Genomic DNA, 21560 nt, shown 5'->3' with positions numbered 1-21560 from the left:
TAATTCAATTCTGTCACTATTTTCTCACTTTCAGTTCACTTTAGACCTATTCAACTAGAATCGCATATCTTCAATATTGAAAGTTTGTAAAATTGTTAAAGCAAATATTTAATTGAAATGAGTAAAGACTGAAGTAAAAAAGAAAAAAAAATGGTTTTTGATATGAAAATTGAAAAAAATTTGTACGAAAAAAAAATTATCGGCTATGTTTGTTGGTGTATGTATGGGTGCAAACGTTTTGCAATTATGTAGTAGTAAAGGCCTTACAAAATGCATTTGACTCCACCAAAATCACATAAGGAAAATTTATTACAATTACACTAAGACTTTGCAATGGAAATTGGTAAATTAGATAACGGTATAATTTTTGAAAAACTCAAGAAAAAAATAATTTCGAAAATTTTATTTCTTTACAAATTACAAACATTAATGAACCATTTTAAACAGAAATCCAAAATCATGTATACAATATGTATTATATATCCAATATAGTAAGCAACGTATATACGTTTGTATAGTACACCGTTTAGTTGTAAGTGTCGCCGCGTGCAATCTTGTACATATGTATCATATGTATGTATGTATTTTGCATAAGTAAGATTTAAACATTTACATTTGTAATACATAAGTAGTTGAATTGATTGAGCAGGTCCACTTTACGTACGCACGCATTAGCATGTGTCTCTATAGTATTATACATACTCGTACATAGTTACAAAATAGTATGAACCATTGTCGTCCATTTTTTCAAAAGGCGCTCTAGCGCAAACATTTATTACTGTAGTGATCCAGAACTTTAAACAAATTCATTTTTAGTCCTAAGTATTATGTACATACATGTAGTGTATGTATGTATGTATGTGAAAATCCATTGCCAAAAGAGTGTTGCAGAGAAAAAGTTTGGATCTTTAAGCAAGTTGTTTTGCATTTGTTATGACATCTCATATAATCATATCCACACAAAAATGCATAAAATCGTATATGTATATAGAAGTATAATTAAATATATATGTACATTTGTAAACATGTATTTTGTATCTGTTTATTTATCTAAACCAAGAAATTCGAAATTGTAATTTTTTAATAACAACCATCCTGTCAAAACTTGTTGAGTACTGAATCGAACTAGGAACTGTTATAAAGCAAGTTGAGTGACAAATTTGAGTAGATATAGTTTAGTAAGCGGTTATACCATTTTTATGGGACAACAACCTACTCTCTTGCAATTATTTTTTGAAAAGAGAAGAAGTTGGCTTATTTCCAGACAATTTTTTTAGTTTCAAATCGGCTCCATTTAACGATGAATTAAGCATATCACAATTATGGAAAAATCTTAAGCTCTTCAGCTCTTCTTCCTAACATTTCCTAACGCTACATGTAATTCAGTGGTTTTGTTTCATTGTTTATTCATTGACGGTTTCTATTAAAAGTAAATTTTCTTCCAACTCTCGTCTTTAGCTACTCAGACTGCACCTTAAAAAAGGATATATAATAGTTTTATAAGAATTGTATTTATTTATTTATTTCTTATATATAATAGGTCGAGCTTAATAAGCTTAGAATATAAGCTTAGGTCGAGTTTAAGGGGTTAGGTGGGTTTCAAAATTTCAAAAAATATTTTTTGTCTTTTTAAATAGTATAACATGTTTCAAATAATAACACGATTAAGATTCTAAGAGATAGACACTTTGGAAAACTTTAAATGCATTTATCTCAAAACTCAATTTTTCAAGTCGATGGACACGATATCTCAAAAAGTTATAAAGCGATTTTGATAAAAATTTTCACACATCTTTAAAATAACATTTGACCAAAAAAGTCAGTTTTTTGGATAAAACTCTGTCAAAAATTCAAGTTAAATATTTTCTTTTTTCTTTCGCTCATTAACTAGATTTATCCATGTGTTATCGAAAGGTTTTTGGTTTATTGATTTAAGATGAACCATCATGAGTTATGATGTCCACCGCAAGACCTTTTTTTGGACACGTCATGGGAGAAGAGGTGCCCACGGCTGAGTTTTCGGAATTTGTAAATAAAATTCGGGATTTTTAAATAAATTCAAATTTCACTAAATACTGTTTAAACATGTATCTTTGATACGCTGATACGCTGAATTTAAAAATAAATTGTAAAAATACACACGTTTTTAGCCTCCGAAAACCACCTAACCCTTTAAATAAAGTGAACGTTTTGGTTTGTAGCAACTTGCTATCCTAAGATAATGCTAAGAGCAAGCAAAAATTCGAGCAACAGAATAAATTGGCGATAATTACGTAAATCATCTAAATCAACTAAAGTTGACTTAAGTTACTTTAATTTATTGACACAAAAAATTTTTATTCAAAAAACCAATGATCTACGAAAAACCAACCTAAGCTAACTAAGCTGAAAAATATTGTAAATATTTTGAGAACCGAAACTATTAAATTATACTCTGAAACTTGAGCTTGTTTGTAGAATAACTTTCACCATCTGGTATGGGAATTTTAAACTAAACAATAAGTGTATATAAAACATAAAGAAATTTTTTGGCTATTTTAAGTATGATTCGTTTGAAGAAAATCATGAAAAACACTATTTTAAATGCGGACATGTATATATTTAGATGTACATATAATCATCATCAACTCATCGTTGCCAAGTCACAGACACTACACGCGAACATAACTATCTCACCAAGCAATCGTACATTTAATTATATTATATAGACACCAAAATATTAAAAAAAAAATTCTTTTAAGTTTACATACCGTCTTCAACTTATTAAATCACTTTATATTTATTATACGTAAATATAAAACTTTTAAATTTTAATACCATTATAATTTACATTAACAATGTTCAGTTTCAAAAAAAAATTTTTTTACAGATTATTTCCATATACATATATTGTTTACAATACATTAATTAATTGTTTTTGAGAAAGGCCAAATTTAAAGAGAATGTGTTTTGAGAAAGCAATGGTATTTACTTACTTCAAATAACTTAGTAAACTAAGCAGAACAATTATTATATGAAACTAAATGAAATGAAATGAAAATATATTGAAATAAAATTAATAATAAATAAAAAAAATAATATGAAATGTTAAATGAAGTGGCGTTTTATTTAAAATTTCATTTTGCGCCTCATCGATCATTTAAAGATGATCATTATATGAAATATTAATTTTCATAGCATACATTTAGGCTTGTCAATTTAGTTGTTGCTGACAATCGCGATCATACTCACAACGTGGCGGAATTATCGATTAAAATACACTTGCGAATCGATTGTCAAAATACAAAAGCCAATTCACCCCAAAACTAGTTGTATACTACTATGAGGTATTGTAGAAATACTAAAAATAAAAAAAAAATATTCAAAATTCAATATTTTTAGTGTCGTTCCTTGAAATTGTATTTCGCACTGATATTGTCTGTACTTTTAGCGGGATTATTTCGCGTATCCTGCCCTTTCTGATACTAAGAATATGTGAATAGTTTTTAACTGAAAATTTAATTACTCGTTATTGAGTTATATACATGCATACTTGTGTTTTATGTGAATCTACGCGCATACACTCATATATTATATAATTAATATACGTTGGATTGTATTTGCAGTAATGGAGGGTATGTTGCATTATTATCTGCTTTTACTTGAATTTATTTGAAGCGGCCAGTGTTATAGCGGTGAAAATTCCCTTTCATATGACACCAATATCATCAAAATCGGTTGAGATTTACCGGAGTTATGAGCATTCAATGTGTTCTGGTGCGCCACACTGATGCTCTGCTCTGCTCAGTTGGGCAGCGCAGCACAGTTTTGCTGATTTTCGAAAAGTTTCAAATTGTCGATTTCTACTAGGCGATCAGAAATGTGCAGCAGGTGGATGCTGGAAAAATTTGCGTGGTACATGTAGATATGTATGCTGGCAGAAATATATGTACGTACATATGTGGCCGGTAGGTGTATATACATATGTATGCACTTGTATGTATATATGGGTCAACGGATGTATCTCCAGTTGCGGAAATGACCATACAGGATATGAAGTCACCGGAACCGGAAGTGAATACTACACCAACTCGAACCGGATGTCGAATACAGGAAACGGAAGTCTCGCAAGGGAAGCGGATGCTGGGATTGAACGGAAGTTGCGCCATAAAAAGGAAATGATTATGTTAATTCCTGAAGCTGACCGTTTCCTGTACTTAGGTAGCCTAAGTACTTCCCTTTGCGGTTGTATTTCCTGTTAAACTTCCACTTCCGTCAAAAACCGATATCCGCTTCCTGTATCCGGTGTTCGGCATCCGGTTTGAGTTGGTGGCAATTGAATTTCCGGTTCCGGTTACTGCATATCCGTTGAGTCCATTTCCTCTTCGCAAAGTGCATCCGCTGACCCATATATACAGGTGCATACATATATTCACCCGGCGGTAGCATACATATGTATGTATATATGTATATATGTGGGCATATTTTTGCCAGCATACATATCTACATGTACCACGCAAATTTTTCCGGCATCCACCTGCTGCACATTTATGGTCGCCTGGTAGAAATCCACAATTTGCAACTTTGCAAAAATCACAGCTTTGCTATGCTGCGCTGCCCAGCTGAGCAGAGCAGAGGAGAGCATCAGTGTGGCGCAACAGAACACATTGAATGCTCATAACTCCGGTAAATCTTCACCGATTTTGATGATTTTGGTGTCATATGAAAGGTATTTTTCCCAACTATAACACTAGCATATTCAACCTAAAGTAAATTGCATAAAAATAACAATAACACGAATAACAATTGTAGAATGAGTTATGAAACGATTTTTATTTGAAAGCATTGCAAACAGCTGTGGATATTTTAGTACCTTTGAGCCGTTAGTGTTACGAGATTATAAAATGAATGTAGCCCTTTTTATTTATTTGTTTAAATTTTATTTCTTCATAAAAATAAATAAAATACATTAAATACATCGAATACACATTTTTGTTTTTGTTTCTTTTATACATAAATTATAAATAAATACAACTAAAATTATTCATTTCAATTCCACTATAAATTTAACGGGAATTACTTAATCAGTATTATATTAAATGTCTTTGAGCATTGATTCGTTTTTATGTGTAAATTAGTATACATATTTATATATTTGTTTTTGTTTTTTTTATTTTTTTATTTTAAATATTGTCAGTTAATTATTTATTTTAATTTTCAACCATTCTAGATCGATTTGCTGCCTGTGTAGAATACATACATATACTCGCATATGTATTGTAGCTCATGAGTAGTAAATGTAGCTCGACGATTCGGGAGTCCAATAAGAATATGGAATTGGTGAAATTGCTTTGCCATCCACCATTTGCTCAACGATTTTCGAATCAGACTCGCAAAAGTCACACTAAATGCTATTGACGCGCCCACTAATTGAGCGTTTATGAATATAACTGCTTTTCTCGCTTTCGCCTTACGGCAATTGCCTTTGTCTAGTATATATGTATTAGTTAGATATGTTGGTATGTATGTATGCGCTTGTAATTGTAATTGTAATTATGCGGGAATCATTATTAAAGTGAATTGTCAAATGGGCAATTCAATTATTGCAGCAAGCAATAAACTAAACTAGATTTCCACAAACAAAAACAAGAACAAAGAAACGGGATTACTATGCTAAAAACTAATTTCGTACGCTTACCACGCCCACCTGACGCCCGCTGAAGGCTGAGTGTGGGCGGTGAATGTGTTTGGAAACGCTTGCAGAGTTGCTGCGCTGACACTTTATAGCATTTCTTCGCACTTCATCTAACTGAACTTCAGACTACGTGGACCCATGCGTGGCGCACCGGCACGTGGTCCAGCACTCACTGCCTTAGTCTCCACTGTCGCCGATAGGGGCTGTTGTTTTCTGGCCTCGCTGGCGTCTTCGAACTCCTCATCGTCGCCGAAAAGTAGGGCAGCTAAGCTAGTCTCGAATGTGCTCTTCTTTTTCGTGGGTGTGGTTGTTGTAATGGGCGCCTTAGTTGTATCCACTCCGGCCGAGACGTTGAGGTTTGTCGGCGCATTGCTGGCGCTGGCGCTAGCGCTGGTGGTGGATGTCACTGGTGTGGCTGTGTTCTTGGGCTTTGCACTGCTGCTCGTTTGTGGTTTTGGTGTAGTGCTGGTGGTTGATGTTGTTGTTGTTGTCGTGGAGGTTGATGATGTGCTCGTTGCTGCACTGGCCTTTGTGTCAGCGATTTCCTGACTCTCCGGTCGCATGTAGCTTGCCAACGCTAACGGCTTATCATTTTCACCAACAAACACTTCTTCGGGCTCTTGCTGCGCATGTTGTTCTTCCTCGAGCGTATAACCGGGTGGATAGATGGGCTTGAAGCCACCTTGCAGCTCTGGTTGGAAGCTATCCATTTCGAATGACTTTGGTGTTGTCGTTTCCGTCAACTCGACGGGTGCAGTCTCTTCCACATCGGCGCGATTGATGTTATTCTTTTCGTAGATGATACGCTCCGTTGTCGATGGCAGAATATTCCAACCGTTGGATGGTGCATTCGTCGCACTGCCAAGGCTCACGCTGGGATAGAATGGTGCCATGAAATTCTTTTCTAAATTCTGTCCGCGCGTATCATAATCATTGCTGAGACCCTCTTCGGTTTGTGTGTCTGTGCGGATTTCGCTGATCACCGATGAGGCGAGATTAACATTCGAAAATCGTGGTGGTCCACTGACGCCAGCGCGACGATAAGGCGACGGCTCTGTTGGGCTGTAGGCAATAGCGATCGGTGTGTCGGGCATGCCCACGCCATAGGCTCCATTTATGATACGTGGTCCGATGACAGCGGCATGTACAGGTGTGTTGAGTTCCGAGTAGGAGAGGTCAGGCTTCTCGATTGGATAGGGGAATTTGTCTTTGATCATTTGCGTTTTTGTTTGTTGTTGCAACGATTGCGGCTTCTTGTTCTTCAGTATGGGCTCTTGTGGTTGATCGCGCACCACTGAGAAGGGTGTGTTTTGATAGTCGCTACCGGTAGGTGGTTCCACATGAGCAATGGCAGGCAATTGATCTTTTACATCACCTCCTTCCTGCACTTTCGACTTATCGCCTCTGGAGGGATATACAACATAAAGTCCATTTTGAGTTTCAGCGGTCTCAAGTTGCGGGTCTGTTTGTTCTGATGTTGCAGTGACTTGAATTTCACCGGAACCGGTGTCATCGTTAGGTAGCGATAGTGGTTTCTTCTGAGACTGTAACATTTGTAAGGTTACAACAGGTTCAAGTTTTGCCTTATCAACATTTGGTTCTTCTTGTGCTGCAGCAACTGGTTGCGGTGGATCGTTGATGACCAAGTCTTCTTCTTCGAAAGCAGCCAAACGTTCTGGTGCCATAATCGTCTTATAAACTTCGGAATTCGTAGCGGCTGCATGTCTTTCATAATTATCTACGCCACGTTGTGGTGAAGGCAATGGGCGTCTTGGATACATGCGGTCTAGATACTGTACTCCTTGACCGCCGTAGGGTGGCAAACGGTATACGCGACGATTAGCATCTGTTGAGAGTGGCGCACCAGGACCGAAGTCAGCGGCTCGATTAAGTGGATAACGGTGTTGTTGTTGTTGAAGAAGTGGTTGACGACGGTGCGCAAACTGTGGCGAACTGTTTGGTCGTTTAAGTGTTTGGCCGGAAATACGTATATTACCAGGCTCCTGATTGAAGTTCTGTGCGGGTGGATGTCCTGTCGAGATTTTGGCGTTGGGACGGAATTGCGGCAAAATGTTTGGTAAGTGACGTTCTGGGCTGGGGCGTGTAATGCCAACAATTGGTTTCCGTGTGTAATCGCTGTAAGCAAATGAAGACGAAGGACCTAAGGGGCGACTCGGCGCTTGAGGACGCTTGTGAATTTCGGTGTGCTCAGGTATGGCATTCGAAATGGTTGTTGGGAAGCGTGGTGGTGGTTCCATATGCAGGGATGGTGTATTTTGATCCTGCTGGGTGGGTGGGAAGCTCTGAAAATGTTTTAATGGAATTTATTAATTTTTTATGAGCAGAGTAATTTAACGAGCAAAACTCACCAATTTCTGTTTGTGCTGATTCATAGTGAGTACCTCATGCTTTTGAATCTGAATATCACCACTGCCGGTATTGCTGGTACCATCTTCGCCAGGCTTTGGAAATACAACATTATTGCCACTTTGCAGTTGTTGTAGACTCAGCGGCTGTGCATGTCCATTCACTTGTGGTCCAGCGGGTGGTCCTGCAATTACTGGCACAGAGTGTTCTTCGTTAGCCTGCTCTTCGTTCGAGGGAAAACGTATGTTCGTAGAGACGAGCAACTCCTTCGTGTCTTGTGCACTGTTGTTCTCAGTGGATGCTGTGGCTTGGCCAGCAGGTGTTTGTGTGGGGCCTGATGGTTGGTAATTGCCATTCGGTGCTGTCTGTGGCAAAGCGAGTGGCTTTGGTGGTTTGCGTTGGCGCATATTTGAGCCGATCAATGGTAATTGCTGGTAGGGTGATGGTGGTGCTGGTGGTTCATCAGAATAAGCGGTAGCAGGTGCTTTGGTATCCAGTGGACGTTGCACATAAGGTGGTGTGGGTCCAGCAGGACCGCCGCCAAAGTTACCGTTTTGGTGGAAGTTCGAAGCTCCCTGTGCAGGTGGGAATGTGCCGGCTTGTGCTGGTGCCACCTGGCCTGGACGTTTCAGTGCGCTAATATCCTCGCTAATCACTGTACCGTATTGTACTGGTGGTTCCTTGGAGAATAATGGTTCCTTTTCTACAGAGCCGAAGGCAGCGGTGCCAACTTGTTGCTGACTACCCAAAACAAATGAGGCCGAATGTTGACCAGGTGAGATGACGACGTTATTGATTGCACCTGGGGCCGGGCGGTATTGCAGTACATTTGGTTTTTGCACCTGATATGAGACATATTCGCCGCTGTAGTTCTCTTGACTGCCCGATATCACCTTCTGATCGTTGTTGCTACCCGGTAGTGGTGTAGAGCCTTGGGTGGGGTATGTAGGATGTGTTGGGTAAGTGGGATGTGTAGACTGCTGTGGTGGACGTTGTTGCTGTTGTTGTGGCTGATATTGCTGCTGTTGTTGTTGTGGCTGATATTGTTGTTGCTGTTGTTGTTGCTGATATTGCTGCTGTTGTTGTTGTGGTTGATATTGCTGCTGTTGTTGCTGTTGCTGAAATTGCTGTTGTTGCTGTTGCTGCTGCTGTTGCATAGCAAACGGTGCTGGTTTCGATAGCGAAATGGGTTGCATATAATTGCCTTGTGCGTCAAAGCCTTGACTACCTTGATTTTGCGAAGCCACCGCTGATTCTTCATCAGCCAAACTGTTGAAGATGTCCGCAAGTGACATGGATGGTTTCTGCTCGATCTTTTGCTCACTATTCTTCTGACCGAGCGTCTGGTAGACATCGGCGATATTGAGCTCCGGCACATTTGTAGCGACTGGTGTGGGCAACGCCGAAGTCAGTTGACCATTGGGACCCTCAGTGAATAGAATGGGTTGCTTAGTGCTCGGCACGTAGTGAGTGATGGATGAAGAGGGACCGGCGCTGATGGGTGGACGTGTAGTATATGAAGTAGTGCTGACTGTTGTTGGTTTCGCCGCCGTGGTGCTGGTGCTATTCAAAGGCGCTTGATCTGGGAAGCGCATGGGTGTTGTAGCTGTTGCGCTGTCAGTTGTTGTTGTGGTTGGTGTATACTTCTTCGTCGGTATGAATTTCTTGCGCGTGCTGCTATCTGAAGCTTGCGAAATGCTAATGGATGGCAGTGTTGGCAGCGGTTTGCGCGTGGAGGTTGTATACTTCGGTGAGCTCGGGGCCACTGTAGTGGTGGTTGTAGTAGTTGACGGACTTGTGGTGGCAGGCGAAGTGGAAGTGCTACTTGGTTTACCGGCTGTCGTAGCGCTGGTTGTGGGCTTCTTCGAAGTTGTTATAGTGGTTGTGGTTGTTGTACCTTTAGTTGTAGTTGTAGTGGTAGTTGTGGTCGTTGCTGACGATGTCGATGTAGGCGCATTGCTGCTATGCAGGCCCGGCGCTGTGGGTGGCACTGCCATTAACTTCGTGGTCGGTATGGTGTAATAGTTTTGACTTGGCGCTGGTGTTACCGGCGTCGCCACCACCGATGTGGGTTTCTTATTCGTTATGTAATTCTTATTGCTACCCTGATACTTGAGGTTGGCATAAGAGCTCGACACCAATGGATAAACGAATTTCGACGATGAATACTTCACGGGTAAATTGAGATAATCATGTATATTCGGTGCATTGCTGCTCATCACAATCTTCTCTTTCGGATCAAACACCTCATTCGCCGCGGTCTCAATACCGGCTGGCTTCTTGGCGCTGAAATCCAATTGACCGGAAATGGGATCTTTGCTTGCATAATACGGCTTGCCATCGTTGAAGATCTGATTGGGTAACACATAGCTGGTGGAAATAAGTGCGTCATCCTCTGCTGAATCGCCGCCATTTCGCGCCTCCAACGGCAAGTCGGCTGAGGGAATTTCCGGTGCCGCTGCAGTGTAGCCAGCGATAGCGACCAACGCTATGACTAGCGCCAGCCATAAATGGTAATTAGACATCTTGAGGGGAAAACCGCAGTGATCACGCTAAAAAAGAAAGAAAAGAGTGAAAATAAATAAATGAAATGCTATTTTTAAGAGGTACATAAATAATACCAAAGTAATAATGTTGATTGACATGCCGCTTTAATTGAATTAAATTTATGTATATATATATGTACACGTGTGAAAGCAGTTAAAGCAACAAACATTAAATAAAGAAAGTCTGCGTCCAAGGAAGTCATTCAATTATGCAAATAAATATTTTCACCAACAATTAAATCGACATGCCACCATTGTTGCATAATATGATGAATTAGCGTTGAACATAAACGACCCACTTGCGCAATTGGAAAAACACCGTCAAGTCAAGCTATGTGTTTATATCGTTATGTGGGTAACGGTTAGGTAAAGGCACGCTGAGGCCGTTGAATGAAGTTAAAAGAAGCGCACGCGAATGGTGATTAAATTTAATTGCCGCTTTGGTTTGTATGGCTGCAACGTGATCTCTTCATTTCTTTATAGACTTTCAATATGTATGCATATGTATATATAAGTTTTATTTGCGAATGCTGTAAGTGTTTTTTTTTAATTAGTTAAGCGAGTAAATTCGTTAAAATAATTAGAAGAAGAATAGAAGAGGATCTCTCCGAGCCGTTCGATACCAAACGAGGCTTCAGACAGGGTGACTCACTATGGTGCGACTTCTTAAATCTATTGCTGGAAAAAATAATACGAGCTGCAGAGCTAAATTATATTTATTTTAAATAGAGAAGGTACACTATTCTATAGGAGTGTACAGCTGCTGTCGTACGTCGATGATATTGATATCATCGGAAGCAATAGCCGTACCGTTTGTTCTGCTCTTTCCAGACTGGATAAGAAAGCGAAGCGTATTGGTCTGGTAATGAATGATAACAAGACAGTCAGCGCACTCGCGTCTTGGCTCCCACGTCACTTTTGACAGTCACAACTTTGAAGTCGTATACTTTCGAATATTTGGGAACCAGAGTTAACAACACCTCGAAATCCAACGCAGAATCACTCTTGCCAACAGGTGCTGGTCTTTGGACTGAGTAGGCAATTGAAATGTAAAGTCATCTCTCGACGAACCAAAATCAAACTCTACAAGTCGCTCATTATTTTCGTCGTGATTTATGGCGCTGTAGATCCGATGAGACAACAGACGATGAGACATTTTGCGCAAGATTTATGTTTCTCTAAATATTGGCAACTGCGAATACCGCAGACGATAGAACGATGAGCTGTACGATTCATACGACGACATTGACATAGTTCAGCGAGTAAAAAGACAGCGGCTACGCAGGCTAAGCCGCAGCGGCTACGCATACGAATGGATGAAAACACTCCAGCTCTGAAAGGGTTCGATGCAGTACCGGCTGGAGGAAGCAGCGGAAGAGGACGACCTCCACTCCGATTGGAAGGACCAAGTGGAAAGTGACCTGGCATTTCCAATGAAATCCATTTATTTAACAACTCCAGTCGTTACATTTTTTGACTGGAACCAACATTAGACGACACGTAGTTCCAACTACTCACCCCTAGAGCCGGTATATATAATATCTTTGCAATATTCTTTAAATTTAAGGTAGTCTCGATGACCTTTGAAAGTCTATTATATATTTTGTGATATTACTGAGGCACCTACAGCAGAAATAATGCCAACAATTGTCATATCGGTTGGTTTCAGTAATGCAGAACTGCGGAATTAGCGGTGCTGTGATACTACGAGTATTCAGTAAGTTGCTTTCATTGTTATAAAGTCTTTTTCAAACACTAATTTATATTAATAGCTTCAGATATACAGGAAAAATAAAAATAATTTCCCGCATCTTAACGACCCACCCTAGTATTCGCACATAAATTTGCACCAACATTATAAAGTGACAGCCAACTATTGTTACTGCGCGCACCAACAGGTGGAAGTCGTTTGGAAATTTTCTTCTGATTATATTTTCACCATTAATATTATTTCCGATTGATTTTTTTTTTGTTTTTGTTTTTGCTTGCTTCATGCACACAGCATCAGCTGCAGCACATGTGTTTTGAAATACAATAGAAATGCAGCGCAAAAAAAAAAAACTCACAATACCTGACAAGCCAAGCACGGAAAGGCGTGCATAAGGCAAATACGCCGCAGACAAGTTGAGCAACAACAAGTGCCAACATGTGGCTAAACAGAAAGGCGCTGCGAGATATCATTGCTGATTGCTACTTTTGTATTGATGATTTAATCAGTGCACACAATTGACGAGTAGAAAATGAAATTGAATGATTGTATCGCGCCAGCAGTTACAAATGAGCCATTACTTGTGTGTGTGTGATTATATATGAAAGTAGTTGGAAGTAATTATAAGTAATAGCAGTAATGTGTAAAATATCAAAGAAATAGGTGTAATTAAATTTTAATTACACAGTAGTGAGGAAATGGGGAGAGGTGAATTGTGCTGGAATAAATGGAAATATAAATTGTTGAGGTGAATATAAATTCTCTCTGAGCTACGCACATCTATTAAAAAAGTCTATAGAATCTATGTATTTATAAATATCCTTAATACATCGATACATGTAACTCTTTAATTTTCCACCCCAGCGAGTTCGTTGCTTAAGTCTTTTGATTTTATTTTCGTAATTTTCTCAATCGTTTATGGTGCTACTAGCCATTGCAGTCATGTCACTTTCAATTAATACACCAAACGATTAAACTATTTTATTACTAAGTCGCTGAGACACGCCTCCTACACACACACAAGCACACACTTGTACACTTACACCAATACATATTGATTTGGCTTTATTTAGCCAATTGCTGCCAGTTGACTACATTAGACTATATTACAGCGTAATTTTCTTGCTCTAAATTTGGTAGTCGCCTCACCATCCCAGTCACAGTAGCGTTAAATAGTCAGTTAGTATGCCAACGCAACTGGTTGTTACAATTTTCTCGGCTAAACATGTGCAGCGAGCAACGAGTTGCGCTGGCCTTAAGCGGCATAATTGCCGGTTTAAAGCGGTTTCTTGTAGAAGCATGTACTGGCATGCGTGCATTTGTTGGTGTTTTGCGTTAAATGAGAATGTTTGCTGTGAAGCCAGAAATATATGTTATGGCGTTTAGAACTATGCAGGAAGATTGTTTAATTAAAAACTTGTAAGTTTCTATGGAAAGACGACGTATGAGCTATAAGTAAATATAGTTCATTATTAATGAGAATTCCGAACTAAGATCTGTTGAAGTTCTTCATATATGAAGAATGATGGAATGAGGGAAATATAATAGAAAGAAGAATAGAAAAAAAATGTTCCAAAAAAATTCCTAATTAAATTTTAAATACCCGTATGACTCAGCTTTCGCACAAAAGCAGTGTGAGTTATTGCTGTTTACACCTTTCTAATATTTTATGATTAAACAACTATGAGTTTTATAATTATATAATAAATAATATTTTCCCCAACTCGCTGGTTTTAACATATTAAATTTAATTTTATCAAAAAACTTATCAATTATCTTTTCAAAATTACATTCACCATTGTGTTCAGTAGTTAAATCAATCGAAAGTAGCAATTATGTGCAAATTTTAAGAAAGATTGTATATTACTTCAACACCTGACAGCTGTTCGTAGGTAATTATAGTTGTCAAACAAATTAAATTCAGTCACGCATATTCTTCCATATACTTCTCTAATCTATACCCATACTATCACTTTTTGAGTTATCGGCGTACCATTACGTTTAATATATTAGATCTGCAACTTTGCTTCTGCCGTTTTTTTTTGTAAATTTAATTTTTTTTGGTATAAAAATGGTTACAAATGTCGATGAGCCTCAGCCCTACTTTTCCCGGAATTAAAAAAGAAAAGCAAAATTTCCCGTAAATGTCGAGAATTCGACTCAAAAAGTGACATTTTCAGTTGAGAATAAGTTTGGGATGCAAACAGATCTCTACACATATTTTGTTGGGTTAATGTTGACACAAATGTCCAAGATCGATATAAAACGATTTAATCGACCAGTGCTTGACCCTAGAGACATCTATTGGAAAACGGCGGAAGCAAAGTTGTAGACCAATATTTACATTGCTTGCATTTTCAAAAGTATTAAGATTTTAAGACTGTATATTGATTATTGACTACTATTACTTTATTCTTGATAACATAAATTAATCCAACTCTCGGCTAATAAGCATGCACTCATTAGAATTATAAGGTTTAGCTATTTGTGATTAGCGAAAAATTGGTTAGGAATCTCACAAAATTTCACAACACTTCTGGTGTAAATTAATTAAACTGGTATAATAAAATAAAGGTAGTACAGGAAGTGGTGACATCACTTGTATGAGTTATTCACATAATCCGGCAATTAAACTAGAATATTGTGGTACAACAACAATTAGCATTAAGTAACGAACTGTTTATAGCCTATTTTAATATTGAAAGAAGATGGCCATGCGATGACACATGACACTGGCTGCCGTAGATGGTGTTCTAATCTATATGACAGCTTGCATTTTAAATATAGAAAAAGGGAAATCTATTTACTCAATCTTTAAGTCTGCTTTAGAAGCCGAAAAAAAAGTTTTTTTAGCAATTTTTTTTAAATGATTGCGGTAAACGGAATTTTAAGACGATGGTGTACTATATTTAAGGCTTAAAAAACAATATTTATTATTAAAAAAGATTGAATTTTTTCCAAATTCCAAAGTTGTAAGTATTTTTCTGGAGCGCCTGGAGTCTGCACTTGTAAATCGGTGCCGGTGATGGAGGTCGTGCGATGCATCTGTCACAGTCGAAACAAATTTTTTTTTTTAATTTTATAAGCTTCTTTTCTTTATGAACTAAACGAATACCGAAAAAGTTATAAAATTCAAAATTTTTTCGAAGTTTGAAAAAAAAACACTTTTTTAAGAAAAAAATTGACTTTAAGTTGCAAAACAGGTAGTTTAAATAATACCTTTGTCCAACTTCAACTACTTTTGTCTAGTTCAAATAGAAGATAATTTAATACTGAAACTAGATCACTTTGGTTTTTTTCGATCGGACATACATATATTATTTTTGCTACAGCCGGCACCGTTTTCTAACACTTGTGAAAATGAAAACTCGAGAAAACGCGCTTTAAAGGTTTGTCTGAGCATTCGCACCTGCTCGACGCTCGGCCACTAAAACTGCTCTAGCTACGAAAACATGTCGAATTGGCCTCTGGAATTTTAAAGACATATTCTTGAATAGTTTTGGAAGAGATTTAAAACAAAACAAAAAAAGTCGATTTTTTGAAGCCTGTAAAGCAGACTACTGCCTTAATGTCAATTCAGCGCTTTATTCAGCAATTACACCCAAAGGCTGAATATATATTGAAAATCGCATGAATAATCTGGCAGTAAAAATCTTTAAAGCTTCGGATGAAGTCTGACAAGGTGAGCAGTGCTTTTTAAACAGCTCAAGGTGAGTAATAATTTCTTCGAAGCTACTCAATATTGCTGCAAAAAGCACAGTTTTGTGTGGCTCTCACAAGGCTTAAGGATCTTTCATTTTCTCTAATGATATGGTAACAAATAGATTAAAAATATATACTACACTTGCTTTTATGTAAATTTTTTAATAAACTAGTTCATTGTAGATGAAAAAAAGATAACGGAACAACAATATTGAAAAAAATTTCGAGCTAGAATATTAGAGCGGTTGTAGAGGGCATTTGCACAAATAAGATATAAAATAGATCTACTTCATAGAAGACAAGTGTCGTAGAGTTATCACAGAGACCACTGGAAGACACTTAAGCCCAAGTTATCCACGGGGAAGTACTTCTTTTTATTATTAAACTGAACTTTCATTTTCAATCGATATTCGATGGTAAAGCTATAATTTGGATTTTAAAGCCACTTAATAGTGAAAATAAGTATATAAGTCTCTACGCTCTTATACCACAATAAGGCACAGTGGCGCCAAATCAAATCTAATCAGTTTAAAATTAATTGAAAATAATTAATTTTTGAATAATTTGTAGCCTGATGTGGTGTTGATAATACCGAATAGAAGCGACTAATACGCCAGAGAGCAAGTAATGTAGAGCCATTAGACAACTTAATACTTAACGTCAATATGTTTAGCTTGTTTATTAAACATGTCGCATCGAAATGCAATTTATTAACTGTAAGTGTTTATATATATATAGTTGTTGTTGTTGCTATACGAGTATGTAGTGTATTTGTTTATGATTTTTAACGCTTGTGCACGTTTGCTGTGCAGTTGTCACTAAGCTGAACGCAAAATAAATGAAAGTTCCAGCATTCCAACTTGAAAACGAAATAAAATGATGATGAAATGTGACAAGATACGGTGCTGCGCGTCGGCCGAAGTGAGCACGAAGAAGTGTGGCAGCGGGCAAAAATGTGGAGAAACATTTAAATTGAAATCGAAATGAAAGAAAATGAAATGAAATGAGGCGCAACGTGTTGCAAGCAAGTCGCCTGGTGTTTGTTGTTTGTTATTATTGTTGCTGCCGTTGTTGTTGTTGTTATGGTTGTTGTTGGTATTGTTATTAACACCAAACAACATTTCTATTTTTAAAGATTTTTTTTCTGCAAAGCATCAATCAACAAGTGCGCTGTGTGATGATGGTCAGCTGGAACAGCAACAAAAACAACTGCAACAACAATTGCAGACAGCATAGAGTAAACAACAAATAGCGTTAAAAGTGACAATTGCTATTTGCAGACAGACAATGTTGCTTTCATGCATGTTTATATACATACATTCATACACACATATATATATATATATATATGTATATACACAAACTGACTTATAAAATCAGGCAGAAAAAAACCAACTACAACAACTGCTGCAAAAATGTAGCAATGCTTTGGTTATGCGACATCTGTGAAAATCATTGCAAATGGCTCAATGAAAAAACAAAGATCACAAGACAACAACAAAAACAACATCAATTGCAATAGCAACAAGCACCGTTATTACAAACAAGGCTGCAACAATGTGGTCACTTGTTGATGACTACAAAACGCACTTTCGTTTGAAATTCTTTTTCACGCACTTGACGCATGCAGTCGGCTTTAGACCGGACAACAGCAACACGGACAATAACAACAGCAATGCGAGCGTTCGAACGATTTACACAGCGTTGCTTTGATGATGCCGTAGCATGATGTGTGACGAGCACTGCCACAACACGCGCAATTCCAACAACAACAACACTGACAACAACAATCACCGTTGGCAACTGGCCCGCAAAGCAATAAAAATCAATCAATCGGCAATTGAGCACACAATTATTTATTTCACCGGCGAATGTAATGTAAGCAACAATGTGGCGTATAGGTGTCCATGAACGGGTATCTCTTGGAAGAAATTAATTCTTGTTGAAAGATTGCCGGCACGCTTTGTGCGCTATAGCCCAAGTGGCGCCACAAATGAGTGCTTGGTAAATATATTAAATTTTTTTATATTTTTCTTTCCAATGTGTCTGTAGATAATCTAATTTTGCGTGCGTGAGCTTGATAAATTGTTCACCAAGGGCTTTTTGAGGGATTATTGTTAATAAAACGAAGGTTAAAGGGTTACGAATTATATACTGTGTTCTTAATCTCCTACGAAATTGTTGTATGTTTCAAGCTTGCTCCTCGACAGCCGAGTCTATGTAACCGGAACAGACTTTTATCAATATTTAACAAAGACATATCATACCAGCGCCATTATCAAAAGCAGTTCTTGAATGTTATATGATGAAACAACAACAAGACCTGGTTCCTGACCTGAACGATATCTGTTTACAAATTATTGTTAGTTTGACCAATTATAGTGTTGCCACCTAATTGCTAAATGATGTCGTATCTCTATGTCGTTAATTAATTTATCTCTCCCTCTCATCAAAGACATTCCTTCTAAATATGGTGACAAAAATTCACATATCGCTCATTTACTTGAATAGTGTCACAACTCAAAAAAGCCGATTTTTCAGGAGAGCGATTTAAAGTTTTTAATTGTGTCTTAATTAGCAAATATAGAAAAATGCCATCAGTTTATTGACAAATCTAGTGGCGTGTAATATATTAAATACAACGTTGAGCATAAATGGACCAAATAGAGTGTACTAATACTTTTTCTTGGGCATAAATGTGACCCATTTTGAATTGTATCGTTATTTGTGAAAAAAATAAATCAATTTCGCCGTCATAAGTCAAATGTGTCGTTTTTGCTCAAAAAAGCAATATGACAAAATTAATTTTTGACCAATATCGTTGTAATACAAAATTTGTCGTTCTTTCTGAAAAGAAAATCAAATTCACCTTTTCGCAATATGTGTTGGAACACAAAATATGTCGTTATTTCGTAAAAAAAAATTATAACTAATTCTGGCACAACTGAGAAGTGTCGTTAAAACTTATGCAACATAATAAGTTTACGAACGGCACATTCTTATATCACGGTTTATTTTCCTACGCATCGGAATGAAATTTTTATACAATATGGACGATGAAATTGCGCACATTTCTGCATACTCAACTCAAAAATCGTGTTTTGAGTTATGATACTATTCAAGTAAATGAGCGATATGTTTATTCAAACCCATAATTTTGCTCTCTTGAATATTTGCTTATACACCTTCTTTAATACTTTCTTCTCTCTTCAAAACTTAATTTAGCAACCACTTTTACATTAAAACTTGTGTCAAAATAGAAATAACTAATAAAACTAACCTCACCGACTCATTCACTTTCTCCAAAACACGAGCATACAAAACAACAACAACAACAAAACCACAAACAAACACACCCTTCACATGAAATGCAGATGAAAGAGCGAGCGAAATGACAGAAGTGAGCATAAACAAATTATGAGTAACATGAACACAAACAAATACATAGTATTCAATGTACAACAACAATAAGAAATATTTTTTTTTAAATATAAAAATGAAAATATAAGAAACAGAAACAGCAGAGTGCCGCTACAATGTCTTTAATTAATTTACATATAAATTACAAATCTTCAATTTACTCTGAAATATACTCGTACCATATAGAAGAGTGCGATTTATTGATGTGTGAATAGCCTTTTAATGCGCATGTGAATGATTTATTATAACGCTGAAAGTTACCGTAATATGTTGAAAATAACGGTGGCATTCAGCTGCTTAAGTGTGTATGTGTGTGTGTGTGGGTGTAGCTTTTAATTGCGCTTTGACTGTAGACTCATTCACGTCGATGCGTCAACTCTGTTTGCTTTTCATTGACACAGGGAAATACTTTCACTCTCGAAGTAATTCTTACACGAATTTTTTTTTGTATTCAACTCGTGAAAATACTATACATACTACTACTACATTTACTCGTGTGTGTCTGCAAGTATAGTCGAAAGACTTTTTTTATGATTTTCTGACAAAGTTACTTTGTATTCAATGGTAATTTGTGTGTGAGTTTGCCATAAGCTTTTTCTCTCATATTTATTTGAAGTTTATTTTAATTTTTTTATGTTTTCGATTTGTTTGGAATATTGTGTTTACACATACATATATCTACAAGTATATACAAGTATGTAGGTATGTGTTTGCGTTGATTTGTTTGCTTACACTTTCTCGCATTCTCACATTAACTCGAGCACGAAAGTTATAACGAAAGCAATCAAAGCAGTTATTACCACATTGCTATTGTTTTTGTAATAAAGTAGCATAAAAAGCAGTTATGTTTATATTTTGGATTTTCTTATGATTTCGGAAATTCGAATTGGAACTAAAATACTTGATTTATGTAATATCTATTAAACAATATATGTAATATATACATAAAAATAAGGTTGTAGGAAGAGATACAATGGATCTCTTCTCTAACTCGAGAGACTTCGAGTTATAACATTTTCATTGAAACATAAAATTTTTCAAAAAGCTGTAAAATATAAATTAATTTTGGTTCGTGACGTCCTGACGTCCTTTGTTACATGATTTCTGCAATCCATAAGCGTAATATTATATTTGTTGTTCGCCTCCATACTATATTGAGGAACTCCTTTAAAATTCTGCCTCGGTAGTAAAATTTTAAATTTTGCATTATGCCCTGGTCGAAGGTTCAATTTATGGAATTTGTAGAAATATGCCTTTTATTGCCAATTCAAAAGTTAAGTTATTTAGATCTTCGAGTTATAGAAGTTCCACTGTATGTATTAGATCTTATATAAATCAGTATGTAAATCGTTTTAGAATAATTTATGTAAAAAAAATGTTATTTATATTTCAAAATTTATAATTATAAAAATATACTTTTTTTGTCAGAAAGTCGGTCTGAGTCAATATCTTTGAACTAAAATTTTGACATATTCAAACATAAACTTAATTTAATATATTAGCAAAAACTTTCCTCAACATTTATCTTGTTATATCATATACGCTATATTGACGTTCAAAAATAGCGTCGAAAAAAATATTTTAATTCAAATTTCTTACTTTATCAATATCACAGAAACCCTTTACGTCCCTTCCATGATTAAATTTTTTTTTTAATACCACGGAGGTCAAAACAATATGAGGGACTCTGCATGTTCGGATTAAATATATTTTTGAAGTAGATTTTTCGTAGAAATGTGTAGAGGTTTTCGATACTTTAGATCAATATCAGCAGTAGGGTTAACATGATAATTTTGTTATGAAAGAGCTATCAGAAAATGGTTATCATTTACTTCTTACTTCTTCATGACATATTATGTAATTATTAGCTGATTAGCTGCGCAAAGAAGAGCATTACTTGAAGGTTTGAGTGTGGAGGAACATAGAATACAACTTCAATCTATCAATTGAGTGAAAACTTTACCATTTTATACAATGGATGAAAATGTTGCAGATTGTTGTCCGAATTAAAATATATAATTTGAGTTGAGTTCAGTTCAATCGCGTTAAGTTTGGATGCAGCTAAAATATTATTTGAGATAAAATATATTTTATTTGATATGACACTGCTCTGATATCTTTATCGGCTTCGATATTTAGTACC

The 21560-nt window shown here is 36.6% G+C and overlaps 1 protein-coding gene across 2 annotated transcripts in view; it reads right to left on the bottom strand.

Moving 5' to 3' along the window:
- Positions 1–4957: 4957 nt before the first annotated feature.
- Positions 4958–21560, bottom strand: part of LOC105217226 (mucin-5AC) — a 34830-nt gene continuing 18227 nt past the window's right edge. For both annotated transcript variants that reach the window (XM_054230231.1, XM_054230236.1), the window contains exons 3-4: positions 8044–10593; positions 4958–7977 (exon numbers count right to left, since the gene is read on the bottom strand). In XM_054230231.1, the coding sequence (XP_054086206.1) occupies positions 5785–7977; positions 8044–10566 (4716 nt within the window). In that variant the 5' untranslated portion in view covers positions 10567–10593 and the 3' untranslated portion in view covers positions 4958–5784. The remainder of the gene's footprint in view (positions 7978–8043; positions 10594–21560) is intronic.

This window comes from Zeugodacus cucurbitae, chromosome 2, assembly GCF_028554725.1.
Source record: "Zeugodacus cucurbitae isolate PBARC_wt_2022May chromosome 2, idZeuCucr1.2, whole genome shotgun sequence".
NCBI lineage: Eukaryota > Metazoa > Arthropoda > Insecta > Diptera > Tephritidae > Zeugodacus > Zeugodacus cucurbitae.
This window is presented reverse-complemented; position numbering and strand designations above follow the sequence as displayed.